The sequence below is a fragment of the Oscarella lobularis genome, chromosome 2 (assembly GCF_947507565.1).
Source record: "Oscarella lobularis chromosome 2, ooOscLobu1.1, whole genome shotgun sequence".
Taxonomy (NCBI): domain Eukaryota; kingdom Metazoa; phylum Porifera; class Homoscleromorpha; order Homosclerophorida; family Oscarellidae; genus Oscarella; species Oscarella lobularis.
In genome coordinates this window covers 2,793,575-2,816,433 of record NC_089176.1, presented here as the reverse complement: position 1 = coordinate 2,816,433, position 22,859 = coordinate 2,793,575, and the positions used below count along the sequence as shown (strand labels likewise).

General features: G+C 47.6%; 8 protein-coding genes across 8 annotated transcripts; 4 read left to right on the top strand and 4 right to left on the bottom strand.

Annotated features, from left to right (window-relative positions):
• The first annotated feature begins 46 nt into the window (after window positions 1-46).
• Window positions 47-1,059, top strand: LOC136200186 (uncharacterized). The gene is made up of 2 exons (XM_065990532.1): window positions 47-116; window positions 174-1,059. Exons 1-2 carry the CDS (start codon window positions 98-100, stop codon window positions 896-898), a joined length of 744 nt encoding a protein of 247 aa, XP_065846604.1. The 5' UTR covers window positions 47-97; the 3' UTR covers window positions 899-1,059.
• LOC136200185 (protein F37C4.5-like) lies at window positions 976-3,301 on the bottom strand. Its single transcript, XM_065990531.1, has 9 exons — window positions 3,128-3,301; window positions 2,825-3,074; window positions 2,559-2,767; window positions 2,349-2,478; window positions 1,984-2,298; window positions 1,858-1,935; window positions 1,639-1,800; window positions 1,353-1,586; window positions 976-1,295 (listed from the first exon to the last, which is right to left on the bottom strand). Exons 1-9 carry the CDS (start codon window positions 3,280-3,282, stop codon window positions 1,107-1,109), a joined length of 1,722 nt encoding a protein of 573 aa, XP_065846603.1. The 5' UTR covers window positions 3,283-3,301; the 3' UTR covers window positions 976-1,106.
• Window positions 3,302-3,316: 15 nt separating this feature from the next.
• LOC136200184 (protein BUD31 homolog) lies at window positions 3,317-4,054 on the top strand. The gene is made up of 5 exons (XM_065990530.1): window positions 3,317-3,444; window positions 3,494-3,551; window positions 3,610-3,674; window positions 3,742-3,908; window positions 3,968-4,054. Exons 1-5 carry the CDS (start codon window positions 3,351-3,353, stop codon window positions 4,016-4,018), a joined length of 435 nt encoding a protein of 144 aa, XP_065846602.1. The 5' UTR covers window positions 3,317-3,350; the 3' UTR covers window positions 4,019-4,054.
• LOC136200183 (DNA polymerase delta subunit 2-like) lies at window positions 3,956-6,066 on the bottom strand. Its single transcript, XM_065990528.1, has 11 exons — window positions 5,864-6,066; window positions 5,692-5,810; window positions 5,510-5,633; window positions 5,313-5,451; window positions 5,152-5,257; window positions 5,006-5,098; window positions 4,873-4,947; window positions 4,663-4,820; window positions 4,487-4,614; window positions 4,336-4,437; window positions 3,956-4,278 (listed from the first exon to the last, which is right to left on the bottom strand). The coding sequence occupies exons 1-11, from the start codon at window positions 6,063-6,065 to the stop codon at window positions 4,094-4,096; spliced, it is 1,431 nt and encodes a 476-aa protein (XP_065846600.1). The 5' UTR covers window position 6,066; the 3' UTR covers window positions 3,956-4,093.
• A 35-nt stretch (window positions 6,067-6,101) lies between these two features.
• Window positions 6,102-7,724, top strand: LOC136200182 (target of rapamycin complex subunit lst8-like). The gene is made up of 10 exons (XM_065990527.1): window positions 6,102-6,240; window positions 6,297-6,348; window positions 6,399-6,448; window positions 6,499-6,611; window positions 6,664-6,739; window positions 6,788-6,862; window positions 6,918-6,995; window positions 7,050-7,177; window positions 7,240-7,382; window positions 7,432-7,724. Exons 1-10 carry the CDS (start codon window positions 6,130-6,132, stop codon window positions 7,551-7,553), a joined length of 948 nt encoding a protein of 315 aa, XP_065846599.1. The 5' UTR covers window positions 6,102-6,129; the 3' UTR covers window positions 7,554-7,724.
• Window positions 7,725-7,738: 14 nt separating this feature from the next.
• On the bottom strand, window positions 7,739-11,815 carry LOC136200181 (uncharacterized). The gene is made up of 3 exons (XM_065990526.1): window positions 11,115-11,815; window positions 10,523-11,059; window positions 7,739-10,467 (listed from the first exon to the last, which is right to left on the bottom strand). The coding sequence occupies exons 1-3, from the start codon at window positions 11,374-11,376 to the stop codon at window positions 7,898-7,900; spliced, it is 3,369 nt and encodes a 1,122-aa protein (XP_065846598.1). The 5' UTR covers window positions 11,377-11,815; the 3' UTR covers window positions 7,739-7,897.
• Window positions 11,816-12,539: 724 nt separating this feature from the next.
• Window positions 12,540-20,728, top strand: LOC136200166 (phenolphthiocerol/phthiocerol polyketide synthase subunit C-like). Its single transcript, XM_065990510.1, has 4 exons — window positions 12,540-12,806; window positions 12,859-14,757; window positions 14,810-14,903; window positions 14,960-20,728. The coding sequence occupies exons 2-4, from the start codon at window positions 12,994-12,996 to the stop codon at window positions 20,461-20,463; spliced, it is 7,362 nt and encodes a 2,453-aa protein (XP_065846582.1). The 5' UTR covers window positions 12,540-12,806; window positions 12,859-12,993; the 3' UTR covers window positions 20,464-20,728.
• LOC136200169 (ubiquitin carboxyl-terminal hydrolase 46-like) lies at window positions 20,682-22,718 on the bottom strand. Its single transcript, XM_065990516.1, has 5 exons — window positions 22,239-22,718; window positions 22,076-22,174; window positions 21,904-22,016; window positions 21,284-21,805; window positions 20,682-21,228 (listed from the first exon to the last, which is right to left on the bottom strand). Exons 1-5 carry the CDS (start codon window positions 22,680-22,682, stop codon window positions 20,799-20,801), a joined length of 1,608 nt encoding a protein of 535 aa, XP_065846588.1. The 5' UTR covers window positions 22,683-22,718; the 3' UTR covers window positions 20,682-20,798.
• Window positions 22,719-22,859: the final 141 nt, after the last annotated feature.

Sequence of the window (22,859 nt, the reverse complement as noted above, 5' to 3'; positions counted from 1 at the left end):
AACGTCATATCCTGAGACGTTCCTAGAGCAACGTCATATCCTGAGACGTTCCTAGATCAGCTCTGATGTGCATACCATTCATAAAGCCTTCGTCACCATGAACTCTGAAGAAAAAGGTGACTCGTCCGATTGAGAAGAACGCCCGACTGCGTTTATAACTGTGCCACGAATAGATTTGATCCAGAGCATGTCCGGTCCTCTTTCCCATGAAGTCAAAATGGCTGTCAGCCTAGTTGGCAGGGGATCTTGGGACGAAATCGCCTTGTCTCTCCAACTTGATACGAACGACATCAGAGAAATCAGAGAGAGTACAACGAGTTACCGCTTGAGGCTCTGCCTAGCCATTGAGAAGTGGGAGGCAAAATCAGACGCTACCAACGAACGTTTGCTGAAAGCGTGCATAGAATCCGGCATATCAGCCAGAGCAGTGAAAAAACAAGTGGATAAAGAACCAGCCGACATTCTAAAGCAGCAGAAAAGTGACCGCGAAGACGTTCAACGGAATATTGACTACCTGCGAGACAAAGTTCTTACACTAAAGGATACCATTGACATAATAGACGTCGAGTGGAGTCAAGGCGGCTTTGGCGGAAAAAGACAGCAAACGTACACACTGTGTGAGTACAGTCTTCGAGGAAGTACCTTTCCTGTCTACGTCCAAAAGGAATGGACAATTCCTGAACAATTGACCATCGACAGGCACTTGCAGTACGGTGAAATAGAGGGCATCTTCTTCGTTCTTCACGACAAGTCTCAACAGATGTATCAGGATCTCATTCGGCAAAGCGTTGCAGACAAAAAGGCGCATGCTATAAACGGTTTCTTCAAGAAAAATCTCGGTTTGGATTTTGACTGGATTACCGGCTGGATTACCGGCGAGTATTTGAGAGACATTTGACGTTGTCTTAGAAGCTGACGTCCTGAATGAGAGAAAACAACATTAGAGCCCACAGATAAGAGTGACTAGGCGAAAAATGACCGTCTGTTTTCCTTTAAAAGATATCCACTCAGCTTGTACACATAAAAACGTGCGCTTTCTCAGCGCGTTAGAGCGTGAAACAGTACCGCGTGTAAAGTTTTAGTGAGTCAATTTCGTCTTCCCCTCTTCACAGTCCTTGTATTCTTTCTGTTTGGGGATACTCGACAGTGTAGTGCAGTTTGATAGTGTGAGTTTCCTGCGGTTTGACATTTACCGTCCACTCCAGATTATTGCTCTTGTTCAGTTCCACCGATCCGCCTTCTCCCAGTTGCCTTTTCTTGTCCCCTTTGCGAAATTCCGGCTCCGTCAAGGTAACCTTACTCATTAAATCAAATAGATTAATTAATACTAAGACCAGGGGTACGAAATTAACCTTGATCTTCTCGTCCGAGCTAAGCGGCAACTGGTCGGTGACGACAATTTTGATTGGGTCAGCCTTCGTGTTTTTAACCTCGACATGCTGCTGCATCTTCACTTGAGTCATCTTCGTAAAGAGACCCGAGTGCTCGCGGAATTTCTGAACGGGTTTGTAGACAACGCGAACGGACGGATCAACTCCGAGAGAACACTCAAACTCTTCATCGGGACTGACTGATTTCAAGGAAGACTAGAAATACAGAAACAATTTTTATGGCATTCGCAATAGCCTTTTGTTTTACTTTAGCTACGAAGTTGTTGTCAAGAAACACGTTGGCAGGTCCGGCAAGAAGAGAGTACGGAGACGAGTTCCTAACTTTGGCTTTCAAAAAGGCAAAGGCAGCCAATTTGGGAACGGATTCGTATTCAAACGACGGGTCAAGAGGCACCTGAGCTACAGTTACCTGTAAAGAAGAAACCAAATAAAAAGTATTGGAAATCACAGCGTCAAATAATGTAACCTTGTGACCGGTGTCATCTGATGGAATTGTAGATTGCCTCGGCACTTTGAACGTCGTGCCTGTAATGCCAGATTTCACCTAAGAGGTACTAGAAGAGAGATACGCGATACGTCTCTTCTAACGTACTTCAGTCGTGGGTACTGATATTTCAGGTATTGGTGACGACGACGGTAGTGCGGCCGAGCACTCAAGAAGATCGTCGTCATCGCTGTCTTCATCATACTTATCTATACCACCGCCACCAAATCCCCTTGCCATCAATTGCTTCATTGGTCGTCCTCTGCTTCTGGGTACAGGCAGCATAATTCGCTTATAGCCAAGCTCAACTGTCGGAAGTACGGGCGCCATTCCGCCGACGCTGGGCATCGCTGTCGACAGCTCCACACTCGCCTCAGTCCATTCCTCTCCCGTGCATTGCTTTATCATGCCAAAATAGTTTATCTGACGACAGGAGAGAGATAGAATTATATATAATACCGGTATGTCAGTACCTGAATCTTTTTCTCCTTGCTGAACACTCTTAGGTCATACTTGGGGCTCCAGCTGGCATCTTTGACAAGATATGACACGAGTAATTCCACGTCAGCTTCTTTCTTCGCTTCGAGCATGATTATAATCTCCCTACGGAGGCAAATCAAAAAGTCATCATTAAAATAAACATACTATCCCAATAGAAATTTTAACAGTATTCGTCAATAAACCTCTTGAAATTGCCTTTTTCTCTCTTTGGCATCAATTTCTTCAGCTTCTCGTCAATCATTTTCAGCTCAGCGGCAATGCTGTCGCTCTCGTGACGCGTCTTCTGATGTTCCTCGTCCAAGCGACGCATCTCGCGCTTATGCAAATCAAAAAAGCGCGCCACGCCCTGAAGCGTCTCGTCGGACAGAGTGTCAACAAAGTCGCCGGATTCCTTCGCACAAAAAGTCAGTCAAAACACTACGGGGAGGTTGAATCTGAGTCGGCCAACCGGTTTCGCTTTGCCGCTTTTCGTCACGTGCTCGGCGAGACCTTCCAGAACGAGAATCTGCGTCTCTATTCGTTTTCTTTTGAGACCTAAGCTCTCCTGCTGTCGACGAAGATCCTTCTCTTTCGCCTGGAGCTGCTGCTTCTCGTTCTTTGCCTCTCCCTGCGTGTTTTCTTCGTTCTTTTCGACGGCCTGCGTCTTTTCGCTCGAGTAGACCACTTCGTTGATTGTCGCCGCTCCGCTGCCTTCCACTCTGCACGTATAGATGCATGCAGAGAAGTGGAACGAATGCGCATTCGTTTTTACCGGATCGAATCTTTGTCGATCGACGGGGAGAGGTCGTTCAGGACGATTTGAGTTTCCCCGGCGACGAGACGAGCTTTCACCTTTCTCGTGACCTCAGCCTGATCCAGAAACACGACCACATTCTCGACAGGGCAGTCTTTGATGCAAAATTCCATGATACAGTTTGTTTTCTTATACGGGAGTGCCGGAGACCAAACGTGCGCAGGTCTCGTTCCTTTTCGTTATGCCGAGAGTGAAGCGAAGCAAAAAGCCACCTCCAGACGGATGGGACTTGATCGAACCAACCCTAGACGAGTTAGATCTCAAAATGAGAGAAGGTTCGTGGGGAGAAAACTATCACAGCCGCGTGACAACGCTCGCGTTTAGCCGAAACCGAGTCGCACGAAGGAAAGAGAAAAGTGGAAGCTATGTGGCCAATATTCAGGCAATTTCAAACCTATGACACCGTCGTATGTTCAATATCGTCCTTTCCCTGATCGCAGACTTCACCATCAGCGTTCGCGTTACCTTTATGACTTGTTTTACAAGAGAAAAGCTATAAGCAGAGGTTAGCCTTCTTTAGCTGGGCTTCTGCAGTAAAACTAATGAATCCTCTGACAAATAATTGTATACAGAACTGTATGAATATTGTTTGGATGAGGGAATAGCCGACCGAAATCTGATAGCCAAGTGGAAGAAGCAGGGCTACGAGAACCTGTGCTGCTTGCGATGCATTCAGACGAAGGATACGAATTTCGGAACGAACTGCATCTGTCGTGTCCCCAAGACAAAATTGGAAGCCGTATGTGAAGAAATGCTAAGGCCATCATATACAAAACTGTCTGAGTCTGATGTTTCTAGGGAAAACTCGTTGAATGCGTACACTGTGGATGCAGGGGATGTTCTGGGTGAATAGATGCTTTGTTGTGTGTGCTGTTCTTGAGTGAGGGAGGGAGGGAGGGAGTGCGCTTTGTTTATAAATTAAATCTATGACTCATCCATTGGCTCCGTGTCTGTATCTACGTGCGTGCTGTCTGTTCGGCTGCCTCCTGATAAATCCGTGCCGAAAGTGAGAAGTCGGCAGTCTAGCGTTCTTAGGTTGATGAGAACTGACTGGTGCGTCAGAGAGAAATCGGGGACGAGTATGAGAAGAGATGACTGTCCATTAGAATCTTAGTATAGGAGAAAGAAGTGAAATGAGCCCTAATATAATCGATCACTACAGTTACCTGAAATAATCTCGGATTTGAAAACGGGCTGATTTCCAGCGAAGTAAACATCTGGACATTCCCCAATAAGAAAGGGATCCACGTTGTGAAAGGGATAACAACCTAGAGTCTTGTCTATAAGATAGAATTGCCCATGTTTCAATAGAATCACCTAGGGTGTCAGGAGCAGTCGGCGCCAAATGACACGCAAAGAGCGTGTGCTTGAGAATTTCCATGCAATCATCATACCCGGAAAACCGATAGATGTCGTCTATGGACTGACCAGACGTCCCAAGAAACCTAAGAAACACAAATCGTACATATACAAACCATGGCGGATATTCATACCGTCTGCCTCCTATGTCACACTGGTATGGGTTTGGAACTCCGTTCAGCGTGGGATAGACGACTGACTGCGGGAACATGCACTTATGGAGCGGCTGTTGAGGGAGTGTATAGTTCGTTGGATCATTGGCACCTGGCATTAGATCAACAGGAACTGAGCACTAAGGAGAACGGTGCTACCGTTACAAAGACCCGCTCGAGTTTGTGCCTTACGGCCAGCTGAGCGAGAAGATCATCTAATTCTTTGATGGCACCGACGCTAAGGGGATCAATTTTGCGAGTAATGATCTAATAGAATTGCATTCTGTAAATATACTTGATTTCTAATCGTCTGCCGCTACCGCACCTTGGATTCTCTCTCCTTATTTGAATTAATGTCTGATGACAGAGAATTGCCGGCAATGATCACTCGGACAATTCGCGAGAACAGTTTCTGGTCCTACGCAACGCAAGCAAATAGAATCAACACAAGAATCTTGCAATCATCAGTACCGAAAGTCCGCCCAGCTCGCCTGTGATAGTGTCAATAAACATTTGCGTGGCGAGTGCATCATAGCGAGATCCGCCAAGCCCAAGACCAGAAACAAGTACAACGTATCTGAGAAAGATAAGAAAGAATCTAAGCATTCTTTGTGCGACTCTTCCACACCAACCTATCATCTCCTCCCTCCAAATCAGGATCAATTCTGAGCGACGACTTCGGCGACGGCGGCGGCAGTCCACAATAGGCATAACTTTCCACTTCAAACGTTCCTGCGCTTGATTCTTTTCCCATTAAAGCAATTACAGTGCCTGAATAAAAAAACAAAGATAAGGAAATGCGAGCTTCATCCTATCTCCTCGTCCACACCTGTTACAGATATGTCAACAGGCAAATTGCCCGCCAGCGGGATTCTCTGCGTTTCATCTTCCAGAACCAGACTGTCACTATCAGAGATGAACCGTTCGGGTGCAGGCATGGTCGGCTGCCCTTGCTATAAATAATATACATAATTACTAAATCCCATTGTACAAAAATGTGCTCTATATTACCTTTTCGCTAACTTCCTTCAAAATGCTCGGCCTGAGCTGCATACGCTTAAAGAGCGTGCCCACGACGCAGCATCGGCTGTCGATTTTTACGTCGGCAAGTTTTCGTATGGGAACGCCGTCTGAGAGCAAATTTCTTATGGAACGATTCTGGAAATGCGATCTGATTGCTTACCCCATTTCGTTTTAGCGACTTTCTCGAGCGCCTTCCTCATTGCCATCAATCGCACCGCGTAAATGTGCGCGTATTGCTTCTTATACGATCGCGCCGACACGCGAAAGCTGCCCGATAGATCTTTGTAGCTGCACGACGCCCGAACGAGCTTCGTTTCGCTTTCCTCGTCGAGCAAAGGCGTGCAAAGAAGCGAAGAAGCCATTTTTACGCGGTATTTTCGCCTACGACGCGCGTTACATCGACTCGCACGCTAACCAAACAACAAAATGTCTCAAAACGGTCAAGTTCTTTTAGCTACGGCCGGATACGACCACACGATCCGCTTTTGGCAGGCTCACAGTGGCATATGCACGAAAACTGTTCAGCATCCCGACTCGGTAGGCCGCAAAACGCGCCCACTTCTCTGTTTATTGCAATCATTTGTTTCGTACAGCAAGTAAACGCTCTGGCTTTTACTCCCGATCGTCAGCAAATAGCTGCAGCAGGTAAGCCTGTAGAGGCGCAAGGCAATTTTTCTCTGCATTCTCGTTTACAGGCTATCAACACATTCGATTGTATGACGTCAATTCTTCAAGTTCCAATCCGGTCGATATTGCAATTGGCTATGATTGAGCGAGTTTTCGATTTTTTTGTAGCTCATCAATTATGACGGATTGACGAAAAATGTGACGTGCATTGGATTTGACAGCACAGGAAAGTGGATGTTTACCGGCGGAGAAGACAAAACAGCAAAAATATGGGATCTGAGGTGTAATATTATGTATATCTACAGAGTATCAGTATTTGTAGTCTGATTTTAGAGTGAGGAATATTCAGTGCCAAAGAATATTTCAGATGACTGATCCTTGCACTTGTACCTGTCTTCACCCAAACCAAGTATGCGAAGCGCATTCTTTTCCACATCTTATGATCAGTCTCCTGTAGATCGAAATGATTATTGGGAATCAAGGAGGCGGCATTCACCTGTGGGATTTGCGCACAGATCACAATGAACAAATTGTATTATTAACTTTTCGTCATCTAGTGGTTGTCTCTTCATTTTGCGTCCTTCTAGATTACTGATCCAGGCGTAGCGGTCCGCTCAATAAGTGTAGATCCAGATGCTAGCTACTTAGCAGTGGCAAATAACGCTGTACTACTAACGACGTTATCATTAAAATCCTTTTTATTATTCAAACGATTGTAGGGCGTCTGCTATGTGTGGTCACTTTCCGTTCGAATGTCTGACGCTGACGGACTGCGTTTGACTCCAAAGGCCAAAGTCGAGTGCCATTCACGTTATGTACTCAAATGCCTGTTTAGTCCCGATTCGTGGTACGTTGTGTCTGTGAAAGCACCGTGCGTGCTCTTTGTTTATGAGTTGCTTTGTACGACAGTCTACTTGCTACTACCAGTGCGGACAACAAAGCGAAAATTTGGAATACGGCGGACTTTAGTCTGCGTACGACGCTGTCAACTGAGAGTCAGAAGTGGGTGTGGGATTGCGCTTTTTCTGCGGACTCGCAATACCTCGTTACAGGTAGGCGTCGAAGATTTTTTGCTGCTTTTTCTGATCTGTCTTTCTTTAGCTTCGTCTGATGGATTGGCTCGTTTATGGAGCATCGATCACGGGGCTATCAAACGCGAGTACCAGGGCCATCAGAAAGCCATTGTCTGTTTGGCGTTTTACGACGGTTCAACAGATGCGTAAACCACCATTTTAGTATCATACTGCTACCTATGTAAAGAACGACCACGTTTGTGTAGAGTACCCAATGTTTAGAAAGACAGTGTTAGTTGGCTTCTGCAGAAACGATAGGGATTCTCCTAACTATTCTGGGCTTTCGCGTTTATGAGCTGATTTATTCTTTTGTATTCTTTCTAGGAAGATGCTTCAGTGTTAGTGGCTATTGGTTTATCAGGTAAAGAAAAACAGATATTCAAACGGTACTTTCCTGCTTTATTACTTAACAGATTAATAGGACTATGAAAGTTAGCGAAATGCTGGGTGTGCGACAAAACAGTAACTAATCAATCAATCAATCAATCAATCAATCAATCAATCAATCCTTCTTCCTTCATCCGTTCTTCTACGCAACCCAGAATGCCCACATCAGTGCAAGCCTTTTTTAGTTTCAATGCCGTGGCCTTTTTGCCTTTATTATCTTTCCACTGAGATAGTAGATACATTACCGTTTCACGATCATCGTTCATTCGAGTCAAATTGCTATCATTCACTTCCCGTTGCATACCAAGACAAAAGCCCAACATTCTCCACTTGCCAGGGCTTGCCTTAGCAATGCAGAGTGACAGAGCTGTAAACTTTTCTTCATCGTCCAAATTAGGCCACGTTTTATCGCGCCTATCATCTACAGCATTGGCCGAATCTTTAGTGATATCAGCGTACCAGTAGTGCAGTCCAACCAAACCTGAATCGTCAACGGGTCTGCGAGATTTCGTGATTAGGCATTGCCCCCCCTCCGGAGGATAGCCACGGAGAGATATAGTGTCCTCCGAAAGGACGTCAAGAGTGTAGGTATCAGAATATTGAACTCGCAAGTCAAGGTTCAGTCCTTTCATTCCTCGGCATTTAGCCTGTTCGAGTTGCTTTTGAACGAATTGACGAATCTTGGAACAGTGCTTAGCGTAAGCCTCTTTTCGGACTCGTTCGTCCGTCGCCACAGAGGCTAGAGTGATTGCAATTAGACAACCCTCCTGTGCATAGTGAATTTCTAATTTCAGTTTATCTTCAAGAAAGAATTGACACTGGTTTCGCTTCAAAGTGGGCGAATTATACTTATTGCCAAATTTTTTCACGCATCTTGAAACGAGACGGAAGAAGAGCGACTCCGGGACAACAGCAACATTGACTGGGCAATATAGAAGTGATGGCGGGGAGGACAGTTTGGGTGAAGCCGGTACGAGCTGGTCTACTTGTAGTTGAGTCTCGCGGTGGGTAAGAAGACAGGGGACAAAAAAATCCATTCCAGGTTTCACAACCGATGATTCGTCGGAACAAATAACGTCAAAGAGTTGCAGCACTTCCAAAATAACAGATATTTCGTTTTCGGTAATATTTGCCTTTTCCTTGAGCAAGTGGTCAGCGAGACGCCACGCCATGGAACCCGTGTCGTAGACGTTCAGCCAGGCTTCGTGAAAATGTCGATCAGCAAATGTTAGTGGACTTGGAGGAGTGATAAATAGAGCCATTGCGTCAAATAGCCACTGGGGATCAGTGAAAACCTTGTCTCTCAGTTGTGGTGCATCAGGAAAATACAGAACAGCATGGAAACTATTGAGATAAGCTATTGCCGTAGGAACGGCATGTTCGGGTATGTGGCAGTCCTTCGTTGCAAGTCGATAGACCTCAGAAAGAGTGGCGATTGCCTGACCGCTTTTTTCTCTAAATACAGCCAGACTTCGCATCAGATTAAGCCACGGTAGGGGAAGTTCTGGCTGCTTTGACCAATAGGACACAGCCATCTCTTTCCCTTTCTTCCGAATGTCTTTGACGGTGGAGTCTTGACTAGTACCCGAAAGAATGTTGTCAACAAGGCAGAACACTCGATTGGCTTGCAGTTCAGGAGACAAGGATTCCGTTTCAAGACCAAGATTCCCCAGTCTTATAAGGTGAGACTGAATTTTGCATTTTCTAATTAATTTCCACAGCAGTGAATTTTGCCGCTCTAATACTTCAGGCGTAGCGTCTTTCTCTCCGCCATGAGTAGCAAGAAATAGAAACACTGGATACTGAAGTTTTTTATCATGTTCCTTTCCTAGATGGTCAGTCATGGAAGAAATGGCGTCGTGTCCTTCTTCCGCTATCATTTCTGAAGTTATCCAATGTTCAAAATTTTTAAAAGCAGTTACCATGACGCCGTGAGTTTCCTGTTTTTCACCTTCGTCATCAGGATTCCATCGAAAGACGGAGACAGTCTCTTCATCGAGAGGCTTGCACACGTTGAAGACGAGGATGTTAATAGTCGACTTGAAGCGAGACCGAGACGCTGAGACGCTGCTGTGAGTCGTCAAATACCGCCCCTGGCCGGCTTGATCGCGAATATTCACGACGAGTTCTTCCGTTTTCCGGGACACGGGGAAGACAACAGTGTCGTCCTGAGGCTTCTTCAGCGTTGTAACAAGGCGTTGAGACATTTCAGGAGTCAAGTCAGTAATTTCATTAAATTTCAATTTAGCAATCGAAATGTCTTCTGTCTTCCTCTCAGAATTGTCTTTATCCTCCTCAATCTCTGATTTTTGATTGGCAGTAGATAAAGAGGAAGAAACGTTTGTCTCTGCTCCTTCAACATCAAGCGTATCTTTCTTCTCTTGATGACCAAGTCTAAATATGTTCCTAGCTATTGTGCCGCTCACAATGTCTTCGTGATCTTCTTCGCTCATTTCTTTCCAGCCTTTGGCTGACGTCATGGCAACTTTAGTCTCTATGCCTCTTGTGCTCGGCTGATTTTCAAACGGTAGTCCAAGTAAATGCCTTCGCAGACACGTCTTGCCGACGCCATCTGGGCCCATCAAATTGATGGTCAGCCGTGGAGTAATAGCTGATCCCTCGCGCAGAGCCTCTTGATAGATTTCATTTGCATCCAGTTCTCCGTTATCAATACGCTCTGCAAATGCACAACTATGTAATTATTCTAAGAAATGTACGAGTGGAGTTCTTACTGAGTTTCTTCAAACACTCCTGTTGCCTATACGTATCAAAGCAGGTCTTATACCGGTATGGATCTTCATCAGAGACCAATGACTGCTGCATCCATTTTCCTGTGATGTCGCATTTATCAGGAGAATCATATCTGCATCGAACCTTCCCAAAAGAATAAAATACAGATGTTTGATTGCCATCTGAAGGAGTAGAGAAATCAAGTTCAGTGTCATTGACATTAACGCAGTTCTCAACAAAGTAATGTTTTCGCGGACGTTCGTGTGCTAAACACGAGGAAGCCACTGTAATTTGTATTCCCGTTTTTCGTGCATGGTGTCCGCATGCAGCAATTCCTTTCGCATCCAGCGCGGTTCCACAGTCTCGAACCCATTGGCCAGATGATGAACAATCGGTTACTATAGTAAGGCCTTTTCTTCTGAAGCTACTTCTACAGAAAACGTCGAAGATGTCGTCGAAAGAAATGGTATTTCCATTCGGTAAACACCAGTTGCCTGTTGACGGATCTCCTGCACCAAAATACCAGATCAACGCACCGTCTAAATTATTTCAAGTTAGTTTGGCAGTAAACAGTGCAATGATTCATGACGTCACCTATTTGTGCTGCTTGTAGGAAACGACGAATCCGATCAAGCAGACGCTTTCGGACAGTTCTCGGTTCGGTATCGAACATTTCAACGTCGTACCGAGCACTTTGGGTAAGCAACTCTTTTATGTAATCTTTCTCGCCTGTAATCTCTGTTTCCGGCAATGACGGCAAGCGATTGCAGCCGTCCCTGATTGCGCGACTTCCGTCGATAACTAAGGCAGGCCGCGGTCGCAGAAACGGCTTCTTCATCAAGTCAAAGGTACTCATGTCTCCTACACAAGGTCACTGCTCGCGTGAGTGTAGAAAGGTCCCGATAAACATTCGGGACTAGCTATGGCAACGAGCAGTCTACAGGTCCACTGCACGCTGCGCGGAGCCAGGCTTCGCGGAGCATGCATCTAGATACATGCACGGGACGGTTTTCTAATATGCATTGAAAGAGGTACATCATCGCTACAGGCCTAGTTACCCGACTCTCAAAGCATGAGACATAATCTTAATTAGACCGTGATTCACTGACCACTACGAGTACGTGCACTCCGTATACTTTGACCTATCTCTTTGCCGGAGTCCTGAAAAACACTGCCTTGACGTTCAAACGAGCATTTTTCACCTAAGGACGTAGAAGCAGATGCGTGCCTCTAAAAACCGCCTTTATGCCCATTTCGCTGATAGTCCAGCTTTCGGAAAGTGCATGTACGTGGGAAATTATCAAATAGGAGGAGCCGACTTATAGGATTCAAGTTGGCGGCGCATGCAGTACTTGCATCATTGATTTGCAGCCCGTGCCAGATCTCAAAGCATAGATATAAAATGGTATATCTACTGCCCGAGTCACAACTCGGAAGTCGGAATAATTGGACTCTCCCCCGACTGTGCCCGAGTCACGACTCCGACTCGGCCCCCGACTCGGTCCGAGTCACGGCCGGAGTGTGACTTAGACTCGGCCCCCACAACTCAGAATTTCCCGAGTCACGACTCCAGTCCGGCTCGGAATGGACCGAATCACGCACAGAGATAGACAATAGATTGGCGTTTGACATTATTTAAATTCTTGCAAAATGAATCCCACGTGGATAAGAAAAGCATGCCACCCGCAGCTGGCCGGCGGCGACACCCCGCGGCCCTCCACACCGGCTCTCCTCCGCGGCCCTCCACACCGGCTCTCCTCCGCGGTCGCATAGTGTAATGGGCCCACTTAGTTGAAGGATGAAAAAGCGTTATAGGCGCTCATCATGCCAACTTGATATAAAGACATTCAAATCAAACGATACAGCAGCCTAATGCTTTACAGTATTCATAAGCTATAGGTCAATGGAAATTGCATAGGAATACGTGATTTTTTCGCTGTCCATCCTTGGAGTTAGGCCCCTGGTGGACCATGCCCTGGTGTGGCCGTCCACAGAGTCTCCTTCTGGAGATCCCGGATTTGTAAACGTTGGCCGAACTTCTTCAGATAGACGAAATCGTGTACTTGCTGGCGGCGTTTCTGTCGTCGATTGGAAGCAGAAGCAGGATGTCAGCCGAAATCTCCATCTTCTGCCAAATACGTGCCTTCGCCCGCGCGAGTTCCTTCAAACGCAATCCGCGCTTCAAAGTTCTTGCCGTCTCTGTTCTTGTCGCATTGCCGTTACGCTTAGAGAAGCCTAGATGACGTGCCAATGTAAAAAAAACAAAAAGCTGGGACACGTTTTGAGGTAGAAGAACGACGTGTGCCGTAACCTTAGCGATTGTTTTGATTTCCGATAGGCGTGACTTGGGTCGCAGGTGTGACCGCACATAGATACGGTGACAACATCAAAAAAAGATAATGCATTCCAATTAAGAGGTACGATAAAAATTTGCGTATCGAGAGCGAGGTCAGCATACGCACCGCGATCGATCATGTCGAGCACATCCCAAAAGAAAGACGACGAAGGTATTGCCATAATAGGCATCGGGTGCCGTTTTCCCGGAAACGTCAACGACGTCGAAACCTTTTGGAAAATGCTCGTCGACGCGACCGATTGCACGTCCGAAGTGCCAGAAGATCCGAGTCGATTTGACTTGATGAACGACTATTATCATCCCACGCCTCGAACCGAAGGCAAAATCTGCGCTCGTCGCGGCGGCTACGTCGACTCGAAAATTTTTCGCAAATTCGATCGACAATTTTTTCGAATGCCGCCCGCCGAGGCGAATCATCTCGATCCTCAAATTCGTATGCTTCTGGAAGGGACGTGGGAGGCGCTCGAAGATGCCGGAATGCCGCCGAGTCGCCTTCGCGGCACGACGACCGGCGTCTACATCGGTCTCATGAATAACGACTACACCGTCAAGCCGGACACCCTGATTAATGCCTATACAAATTCGGGCACGGACGCGAGCATGGCTTCGAATCGGCTTTCATATGAATTTGACTTTCGCGGACCGAGCTACACTATCGATACGGCCTGCTCGTCGTCGCTCTACGCCATTCATCACGCGTGTGAAGGAATTCGGCACGGCGACTGTGACTTGGCGGTGGCCGGCGGCGCCAATGTTGTCCTGCTTCCCGTCACGAGTATTGGCCTATCGCAAGCGCAAATGATTTCGCCCGACGGCAGGTGCAAGACTTTTGATGCTTCGGCGAACGGCTATTCGCGGGGCGAAGGAGCCGGCGTCGTCGTGCTAAAATCACTTCGAAAAGCGCTTGAATGCAAAGATTCGATATATGCCGTCATCAAAGGCGGAGCGATGAGCAACGACGGGAAGACGTACGGCGTCTCGCAGCCGAGCTCCGACGCTCAGATCGATTTGCTCGGCAAAGCGTGTCGTAACGCAGGAGTCGAGCCAGAGATGATCTCTTACGTCGAAGCCCACGGAACCGGCACGAAAGCCGGAGATGCGGCAGAAGCCAATGCACTGGGGGTGGCGATTGGTAAAAAGCGTGCCGCATCAAACGCACCGCCGCTAGTTGTAGGCTCCGTCAAATCGAATATCGGTCACACGGAAGGTGCCGCAGGAGTAGCGGGTGTAATCAAAGCGGCTCTAATTCTCGCTAAACGAAAAATCCCCCCTTCTATTCATTTTCGAGTTCCTAATCCAAGCATTCCGTTTGAAGCGTTACACGTCCAAGTGTGTACGAATCTCACCGATTTGCCTACCAATGCTTACGTTGGTTGCAGTTCGTTCGGCTTTGGGGGCGCCAATGCTCACGTCATCTTACAAGAATCTCCCATTGCTCGCCACTTGGTAGACGAAAAAGGCGGCGACGGCATCACGACGGACCAAGTTGATGCTCAGACGACTACTAAACAATCGCATCGTCTTCTTCTTCTTTCTGCCGCGACGCACGCAGGTCTGAAAGATCAGGCGAAAAATTGGATCAACTTTCTAGAAGAAAAGCCCTCTTACTTGTTTTCGAGCATTCTCTATTCGGCCGCTTGTCGTTTTCAGCACCACCGTCATAGACTTGCTCTCGTTGTTAGAAATCGTCAGGAAGCGGTCCAACTTCTGACTGATTACATTGAAGACAAGAAGAGTTCTGAGAACCTTTTGACGGGAAACGACGCAGAAGAGATGAAAACCGTTCCGCTCGTGTTTGCCTTCTCCGGAATGGGAACGCAATGGTGGGCTATGGGACGTCAGCTGCTGGACGAATATCCAAAGTTTTGCGCCGTGATAAAAGTATGACGCAGATAAATCAATAGAGATAAAAATGTATTTTTTTTGTTTGCAGGAGATTGACGAACATCTTCGCTCTGCCGGAGCGACGTGGTCGCTATTCGATGTGTTGACATCGTCAGAAGAAAATTCAATGATACACCGTACAGGTGAGGAATACGCACGAACACATGGACTGTAGTATTTCTATCAGCTCTCTCTCTAGAAATTTCCCAACCCTGCATCTTTGCCATCGAAGTAGCAATTGTCGAAGTTCTACGAGAATTCGGCGTCAGTCCGACGGCCGTCGTGGGCCACAGCGTCGGCGAAGTCGCCACAGCTTACACAGCCGGCCTACTGACGCTGAAACAAGCGTCAACGATAATATACCATCGCGGTAGGCTCTTGGAAAAAACGAGCGGTCGCGGCGGCATGCTCGCCGTTCTCGGAGATGCCAACGAGGCTCTTAAATTACTCCCCAAAAATTTGATCGCGACGAGCAGTCGTCGCTGGATAAAGGATTTCGATGAGACGGTGGCAGGGACTAACGGTAAATGCGCCGTTCTAGACGTCGCCGCTATCAACAGTTCTCGTCAAATCGTCTTGTCTGGCGACGAAGGGGCTCTCAAGGCAGCGGCGACGGCTTTGAGTGATAACGACGAAATTCGAACGATTCTACTCAAAGTCAACAACGCCTTTCACAGCTACCAGCAATCGTCTCTTCAAGCGGAAGTAATAGACTGCCTAGAGAAAGTAGAAAGGACGAGCGGAGTAAATGGTGCTGTGACGACGATTCCCATGGTTTCGTCCGTGACAGCCGAGTACGTCGATAGCGAAATCGTTGGCAAGGCGTCGTACTGGTGGGCGAATATTCGTCAAACCGTTCGCTTTCAAGATGCGGTGAAAGTTCTCCTCGAGAAGGGCTACACGAATTTCGTAGAAATAGGGGCGCACAGCGTTTTGATTCCGGCCATCAAGGACATTCTGTCCGCTGAGAACCTGACTTCCCAATCGTCAGTTATTTCAACGCTGAAAAGACCGAGAGACATTAGAGCGCCGTCCAGTGACGAAACAGCGAGTCTGCTTCGATGCATAGCTAAACTTCACGTCATGGGAGCGAAAATCGATTTCAGCTCCATGTATCCTCACGAAAGCCATCAGTTCGTACCGCTTCCTCGCTATCCGTGGCAAAGAGAAGAGTGCTGGTTCTCAGCCAACGAAGCCGCTGTCGATCTCGTGCATCCTCTACTAGGAGAACGTCAAGCGAGCATCGCTGAAATCGTCGGCGACGACAGTGAGACAGACACGATCATATGGAAGTGCGAGTACAGTTCGTTTACTTTGCCGTGGCTGAAAGACCACGCGATTGTCGACGTGATAGCTCCCGCTGCCGCCTACGTGGAGACGGGTCTCGCGGCGGCACGATCAATCTTCGGCGATGCCGCCAACTTCTGTCTGACAAACGTGGCCGTGAAAAAATTCATGTTCACGCCAAATAGCTCGGCCGACGTTCGAGTTTTAGCCGAGAAATTGGGACAGAAAGAGTATCGGCTTAGTATTCACAGCAGTAAAGCGACGGCCTCTTCTGGATGGCAAACCCATGCCACCATGACCATTCTTCAACCTAATGATGAACAAGCCAAAGAAGATTCATTTGAAAATCTAGCATCCCTAAAGAAACGATTTCCTATCGTAGTTAGGACGTCAAAGGAAGACATTTACAATTCCGGCGACGAAGGAGACTCGTACAAGTTCGGCCCGTCGTTTCGTGTGTGCCAGTGGGCGGCACTGTCTCATGAAATGAACGAAATATTGGTTCGCGCGACGGTGACTGAAGAAATACGCCACGAGCTGCATCGGTACATAATACATCCGGCATTCTTGGACGGTTGTTTTCAAGCGTACTTGTTGAGCTCGAGGACAAAATTCGATCAGCCGACCGACGTAGATGGAAGCAAGCCTACAGTTCTAGTGCCAACGTCTCTAAGCAGCTGCGAGGTTTATGGAGAAATTCCGTCAGACGTATTTATTCATTTGAAGGAATACGATAATTCAGACGGACATAACTGTGCGGACGTAAGTCTCATGAGTGCAGACGACGGTCGTGTTGCCCTGAAAATCAACAAAGTGCAATTTAGTAGTATATCTTCATCTGGTGACGATAACAAGCCCCATTTCTGGACACTGAAATGGGAGTCTGAGAGAAGCGAGAAAACTGTGGACGATAACGAGGACGATAGTGCACCAGCGAACGCCGTTTGCATTATGTGGTTTAGCGAGAGTCAAAAGACGGCATTGGAGCATCTTCTTCACGAATTCAAAGAGCGAAACATTCAAGCAGACGTCCGTTTTATGACGGACGAGAAGAACGAAAGCGAATCCTTTTCCTCATATACGGACATAGTGATGCTTCTAATGGACATATCGGAAAGCAACGTATTTGAAACTACGAAAAAGGACGACTTCCTAGACGCTGCTTTTGCGTCTCCACTGGCTTATATCAAAACGCTTCAAAATCACGGCTCCTCGTGGGAAAAAGAAGCGCATTTGCGCCACTGGCTTGTCACCCAAAACGGTCAGGCCGTCGTCGACGGCGAAATCGCTAATCCTGGCCAAACGACAGTTGCTGGGTGCATTCTTTCTCTTGCCCACGAGTTGCCAGACTCGAAAAACTTCTGGGTTGACCTAGAAAGCGCCGATACCTCAACGTCCAGCGTATGGCAAGCATTTGTTGACTACTTCCTGAATTTTGATCCCGGAGAAAATGAGGTGGCGTTGCGACGTGGCACTGATAACGATTCATTTGCTCCCGTCTTTCCACGTCTAACTGAAATGAATCCAGATGCCATTGCTTCTCACGTTTCTGATGCCCACTGGACAGTGGCGTATTCGTCGAAAACGAAACGACCAATATTAACAGCAGTCGACCATCCTGACATCCGTCATCCTGTGATAGTTAAAGTAACCTGTTTCGGTCCTCTTTCAAGAACGTCGTCTGGAGAATTTCCAGGAGCGTGGGTCATCGGTGTAGTGACGTCTTGTCCTGACGCGAGTTTCGAATTGGGAGATACCGTATTGGGTCTCTCCGATATGATATCCAGCACCGTTAGCGTTCCCTTGAGCCTGGCAGTCAAGGTTCCAGAAGAAATGACTCTATCTAACGCCGAAATTGTCAATGCCGTGCAAGAACTGCTTGTTCCTTACATTACGTTTACCGTCGCCTCTCCGCTAGCTGTCGGCGACACGGTTCTTGCGTTGGCGAATCCAAGCGATAGCTCGCAGAAAAAAGAACTGACTGCTCTATCAAAACTCCTCCACTGGCTGAAAGTTCGCTTCATTGTCGTTCACAACTCAGCGAAGTTAAGCGAAAATGACATTGACGCGTGCACTCCTCAAGATCTAGCGAGTATTTTGGTGGACAAGAAGCTAGCCAGTGGAGTCGTCTTTCTCAATGAAGTAGAAATCACTGAAGCAGACAAGGTGCTTCAGCACCTGAAATCGTTTGGAAGTTGCGTCTTTTACAGCAGAGCACAACTTCGTCGGTTTGTCAAATCAGCCAAAACCGACAGAAGTCTTGCTAATTTCTTTCCTATGATGACGACGCAGGACCTGTTCGACGAACAGCACCGCGGACTCGTCGGAAGGTCGCTCGTACAACTGTTAGAGCGACTACGCAGAGAAACGAATGGGAAGAGGAAAGTGGAAGCTAAGCATCTGCGCGACTTGCTCGCTCCTTCGGCAGCAGATTCACTGCACACTTTCTTGGCTAACTCAGAACCAATCAACCTGACTCTTCCTTTTGAAAACTCATTTACGGCTCGCCTCAATGATAGCTATCTCATCACGGGCGGACTTAAAGGATTGGGGTTGTCGCTAGCAAAGTGGCTCGTCGATCGCGGTGCAAAGCATCTGCACCTTCTCGGTCGCAGTCCTCCTGGCGCCGAAGAAGCTGTTCAGATAGAGGAGCTTCGAGAGACGTCTCGGATCGATATCTGGCAAGTGGACATATCTAGTGAAGATGCAATCGAAGGCGTCTTTCAAGAAATTTCACAAATAACCTCTTCAAATCTTGCTGGTATATTCCACTGTGCAGCCGTCTATCACGATTCCTTGCTCTTTACCGTGGAGAAAGACCAACTAGAAAAAGTCATGCTACCCAAGGCGTACGGAGCTTGGCTCTTGCACCGACAGAGCCTAGCCTTGAAGACTCATCTTCGCTATTTTGTTCTATTTTCGAGCATCGCCTCTCTTTTTGGAAATTCCGGTCAAGTGAGCTACTGCATTGCCAATACGGTGCTAAATTCTCTGGCCGATCACCGCAAACGAATGGGTCTTCCAGCAACCTCGCTTCAATTTGGGGCGATTAGTGGCGCCGGCTTTCTCCAACAAAACCCCAAGATAATGACGTTGCTGAAGTCAAGAGGACTGACGCCGCTAAGTGATCAGTCAGCGTTGGACTGCATGGGACGGGCCATGCTTATCCAGCTGCCTTCCCTGTGCATTCAAGGCAACATTACACCAGAAAAATACGTTCGTCCAGCTAAGCTGGGAAGTACGTTTCGTTTCTCTCGACTAAAAGAGCTGGAAAAGTTGGCCGGTGACAGAATCGATGCCATCGAATCGTCGAAGATGCTATTCGCTTCGCTTTCGCCGCCAGAAAAGCGGAAAGTCGTTGTCGACCTGCTTTCTACGTGGCTCGGAGCCGGTCTGGGTCTGGACGAGGTGCCACTGAATGCGTCCTTAGTTTCCATCGGGTTCGACTCGATTATGGCCACGGAAATGAGTGATCGGATTCACCTTGCATTCATCGTCATCGTGCCTCCAGTTCGCATGCTAAACGACCAGTGCAGCGTGAATTTTCTAGCCGATATCATTATGACTTTAATTCAAAATCAAGCGACCGCGGAAGAAGAAAAAGAAAAAGAAGAAGAAACTCCAGGCGAAAAGTCAGATCAAAACTTGTGGAGATACTCTTTGAACAGCCCAGCGAAGGACAAGACAATTTGCCACCTCATATGCTTTCCCCCATATGCCGCAGGTGCATCTGTTTACTCGCAGTGGGGAAAGCTTTTCAAAGACAGCGGCATTGGAGTGACCGTCCTTCACTTTCCCGGCTGGGAAGAAAGACAAACCGAGACGTTCCTAGGCGATTTAGACGGCCTTGTCTCGGCAGCACTAGATGCCGTACTGCCACTAGCAGAGGAGCACAAAGTCGCCTTCTACGGTCATAGCATGGGTGGTCTCATCGCCTATGAGGTGGCTCTTCGTCTTGAAAAAGACCATGGCATATCCATCACGCACTTCTTCGTTGGTGCTTGGTATGCTCCTCACTTGCAATACCCTCGTCCAGCCGATTTTAATATTCCGTCGTCGGTGTTCAAGAGAGACGCGCCACTTGCTGTCGTCTTTCAGCATTTGAAACAGCTCAATTTCATCGACCTTCCATCTGAGGTGGATCCGCTGCTTCAGCATTGGATGCCATGCTTTGAAATAGCTCTCAAAATTTTGAAGAGATACACTCCGAATGAGAATTCGTTGCCGTGCGGCATCGACGCTTTCTCCTCGACTGGAGACCCTTTTGTCCAGCCTAAAGACGTGATACCATGGGAGAAGCAATCGCGATCTGATTTTGTCCATAATAGCGTCAATGCCCCAGGGCACCAGTTCACAAATTTATTCGCCAACGTCATATGTGAAACGTTACAAGGCAGATTGAAAACTTTGCTCTAGGTAGCAATCAGGCGAAAGTAGTTAGGAAACGTGCATCATGCTTAATTAAAGGACTTGCAATGACGGGCTGATGTAGCCCTGAGACTTCACTATATATAGACTGTTTTACTCTGCCGCACGAGGAACTATACTATTCACTGCATTTTTTTTGTATTTTGTCACTACTCAATTAGGTGTTCTGTACTTTTCAGTAGTATGTAGGTTATCTCTGATCTAGATATCGTTCATAAATGCAGCCGTGAATATATATTGTTGTTCATAAGGCCAACAAGGCCAGTCATCAAACGTAAAGGATGCAGCAATTACATATAATTAAGAAACGTCTTCTAAGTAGTCTAAACCGAACTTGAAGGCAAGACGCCATAAAACAATATATAGGGCGTGGAGGTCAGCGTCGACTTGGGCGACAGTACTCTTCGAAAATCCGCATTGGAGAGCACTTCCACATCGGAATCGTCCAATTTAAGCCACTTCCACCCACAGTGACACGCGCCTCCATCGTCAAACGAACTGCTACTCTCAGGACAAACGCACTCGGTCGAACAGTCGTCTTGTCGTCCAACTGGCTCGTCGGAAGACAGACGGACGTAGGTTAGATAGTGCCCACTGCCTGACATGCAACCACTGTGCATCACAACGGCAAAGAGCTCGTACGTAGAATGCCGTCGATTGCAGGACAACGTGCACCATTGATCGAGCTTCATGCGCATTGGAGTGGCCAAATTGCCACTGATTTTGCTAACGTAGCTTCCGAGAGACGACAGCCTATAAAGAACAAGAAGACTTCTTTAGACTCTGCGTATTTCATATGCACACTCACCCGCCACCGCCCGTCGCTGCAAACCTCTTCAAATGAATCGTCAAGACGGACGGCAACTGATCGAACATCGTGCTGATCTCCGCTTCCGTGTGCGTGCGGCACTCGTCGCAATAATAGCGATCGCGTCCAGTCAGCCGTTCCATGCCGACGAATTGCTTCATCGCCCACGTAAGCGAATGCCGACCGACGCTCGTCGTCGACGATCCCGCCGGCGAAGAGGTCGAGGACGGAGACGCCGACGAGGACGACGCCGACGAGGACGGAGAGAGTCGAACGGGAACGCTGACGTCGAGAAACGTTTCATAGCGATTGCGCTTCGTCTCACATTCGAGACATCGCGTCGTGAAGACGAGACTGCCCTGGAACGTGCTCGTCACGAAGTTTTTCGTCGTCGCCGCCGTCGTCGTCGCCGTGCCATCCTTGGATTTTGCGTTGTAAGCGTCTTCGATGTTGGAGAGCAGACAGCGAAGAAGCTCTTGGGCGTCGTGTTGCATGTAAGCCGTAAATTGAAAGTTGATTTGTCTAGAGAAAATTTGGTACAGTAGTTATAAATCAAACCGATACCAGATCAACAAATTATTACATTACAGAATTATTTATCTATTTAATTATTTATTTACCTCAAATCGTCAATAAATGTCTCAGGACACACCGACAGACGATTAATGCCGGTACAATTTGACGCGGGATCGCGTCGAAAGGCGTTTTCTAGATCAGTCATAGAGGAATAAAGCTACACGTGCACAAGAAAGAATAACAGATATATTGCACTCCTATGTCGATAATTCATACATTTTTTAAAGATTGGTAAAATCTGGTTGTTGCATCACACTCTTGAGAGCTGGGATTCTCAATCTCACAACCAGCACCACCCTCTTCCTGACTATCCAACTAAAAGAAACAATTTAGTTATTAATTAACGTGGAAGAAAGAAGCTGAGAATATCCGGGAGTACTTCATTCAACGACGAAACGAAGTCGGGGCAATACCGCAGCGCTTGCAACACAGAATTCACGTAGCACGTATTGCCGGCGTTATTCAAACCGGAAAACGGCGGAGGAAAGGGAGGAGGCGAAAGAGCCGCGTTGGCGGGAGGCGGCAATTCTGGGCCGTAAGGTCGATTTCCCGTATCGTCAACACAGTAGTCGTTCGCGCTGGCTTTCGTTTCGTCGTCGCCACCGTTTGGATCTTCGGGTTCGTTTTCTTTCGCGATTGGCCACGGATTCGTGGCATCCGGGATCCGGCTAGCCGACCACAAGTCGATGGGACCGAAAGACGTCGATTTCGCTGGCTGGGAGACGGGCAGCTCATCCGCTTCTTCGTCGCGCTTTCTTCGTTTGAGTTTGAGCGACGGTCGAGGCCGTTTCGGCGCCGGCGCGCCATCTTCTCTCGACGGCATCCCGGTAAGGCGCGCTAAATCGCATCCGGGGAACGCCAGCTTAGAAAGAGCTTGTGACGTCGTCGCGAAAACGGATTCGCGGAAATCTCGCCTGTGAGAGGCATTGACGAGTGGCAAAAACAATGTGCGCATGATATGAGAAACTTGATCTCGAAAGGGTTCCCCAAGTGGAACCAG

What these genes read in the sequence shown, in the direction of transcription:
- LOC136200185 (XM_065990531.1), bottom strand. Translation starts at nt 3,282, where the DNA reads ATGGAATTTTGCATCAAAGACTGCCCTGTCGAGAATGTGGTCGTGTTT. An exon ending in ATCGACAAAGATTCGATCCG is followed by an intron (nt 3,075 to 3,127) that starts GTAAAAACGAAT and finishes CTATACGTGCAG; the next exon opens with AGTGGAAGGCAGCGGAGCGG. An exon ending in GCTCGGACGAGAAGATCAAG is followed by an intron (nt 1,296 to 1,352) that starts GTTAATTTCGTA and finishes TTAATGAGTAAG; the next exon opens with GTTACCTTGACGGAGCCGGA.
- LOC136200184 (XM_065990530.1), top strand. Translation starts at nt 3,351, where the DNA reads ATGCCGAGAGTGAAGCGAAGCAAAAAGCCACCTCCAGACGGATGGGAC. An exon ending in GCTATGTGGCCAATATTCAG is followed by an intron (nt 3,552 to 3,609) that starts GCAATTTCAAAC and finishes CCCTGATCGCAG; the next exon opens with ACTTCACCATCAGCGTTCGC. An exon ending in CCAAGACAAAATTGGAAGCC is followed by an intron (nt 3,909 to 3,967) that starts GTATGTGAAGAA and finishes TGATGTTTCTAG; the next exon opens with GGAAAACTCGTTGAATGCGT.
- LOC136200183 (XM_065990528.1), bottom strand. Translation starts at nt 6,065, where the DNA reads ATGGCTTCTTCGCTTCTTTGCACGCCTTTGCTCGACGAGGAAAGCGAA. An exon ending in AGTCGCTAAAACGAAATGGG is followed by an intron (nt 5,811 to 5,863) that starts GTAAGCAATCAG and finishes ATTTGCTCTCAG; the next exon opens with ACGGCGTTCCCATACGAAAA. An exon ending in ATAAGGAGAGAGAATCCAAG is followed by an intron (nt 4,948 to 5,005) that starts GTGCGGTAGCGG and finishes CAATTCTATTAG; the next exon opens with ATCATTACTCGCAAAATTGA.
- LOC136200182 (XM_065990527.1), top strand. Translation starts at nt 6,130, where the DNA reads ATGTCTCAAAACGGTCAAGTTCTTTTAGCTACGGCCGGATACGACCAC. An exon ending in TCAGCAAATAGCTGCAGCAG is followed by an intron (nt 6,349 to 6,398) that starts GTAAGCCTGTAG and finishes TCTCGTTTACAG; the next exon opens with GCTATCAACACATTCGATTG. An exon ending in CCTGTCTTCACCCAAACCAA is followed by an intron (nt 6,740 to 6,787) that starts GTATGCGAAGCG and finishes AGTCTCCTGTAG; the next exon opens with ATCGAAATGATTATTGGGAA.
- LOC136200181 (XM_065990526.1), bottom strand. Translation starts at nt 11,376, where the DNA reads ATGAGTACCTTTGACTTGATGAAGAAGCCGTTTCTGCGACCGCGGCCT. An exon ending in CCTACAAGCAGCACAAATAG is followed by an intron (nt 11,060 to 11,114) that starts GTGACGTCATGA and finishes GAAATAATTTAG; the next exon opens with ACGGTGCGTTGATCTGGTAT. An exon ending in GGAGTGTTTGAAGAAACTCA is followed by an intron (nt 10,468 to 10,522) that starts GTAAGAACTCCA and finishes GTGCATTTGCAG; the next exon opens with AGCGTATTGATAACGGAGAA.
- LOC136200166 (XM_065990510.1), top strand. Translation starts at nt 12,994, where the DNA reads ATGTCGAGCACATCCCAAAAGAAAGACGACGAAGGTATTGCCATAATA. An exon ending in AGTTTTGCGCCGTGATAAAA is followed by an intron (nt 14,758 to 14,809) that starts GTATGACGCAGA and finishes TTTTGTTTGCAG; the next exon opens with GAGATTGACGAACATCTTCG. An exon ending in TTCAATGATACACCGTACAG is followed by an intron (nt 14,904 to 14,959) that starts GTGAGGAATACG and finishes CTCTCTCTCTAG; the next exon opens with AAATTTCCCAACCCTGCATC.
- LOC136200169 (XM_065990516.1), bottom strand. Translation starts at nt 22,682, where the DNA reads ATGCCGTCGAGAGAAGATGGCGCGCCGGCGCCGAAACGGCCTCGACCG. An exon ending in TCGTTTCGTCGTTGAATGAA is followed by an intron (nt 22,175 to 22,238) that starts GTACTCCCGGAT and finishes TGTTTCTTTTAG; the next exon opens with TTGGATAGTCAGGAAGAGGG. An exon ending in ACATTTATTGACGATTTGAG is followed by an intron (nt 21,806 to 21,903) that starts GTAAATAAATAA and finishes AATTTTCTCTAG; the next exon opens with ACAAATCAACTTTCAATTTA.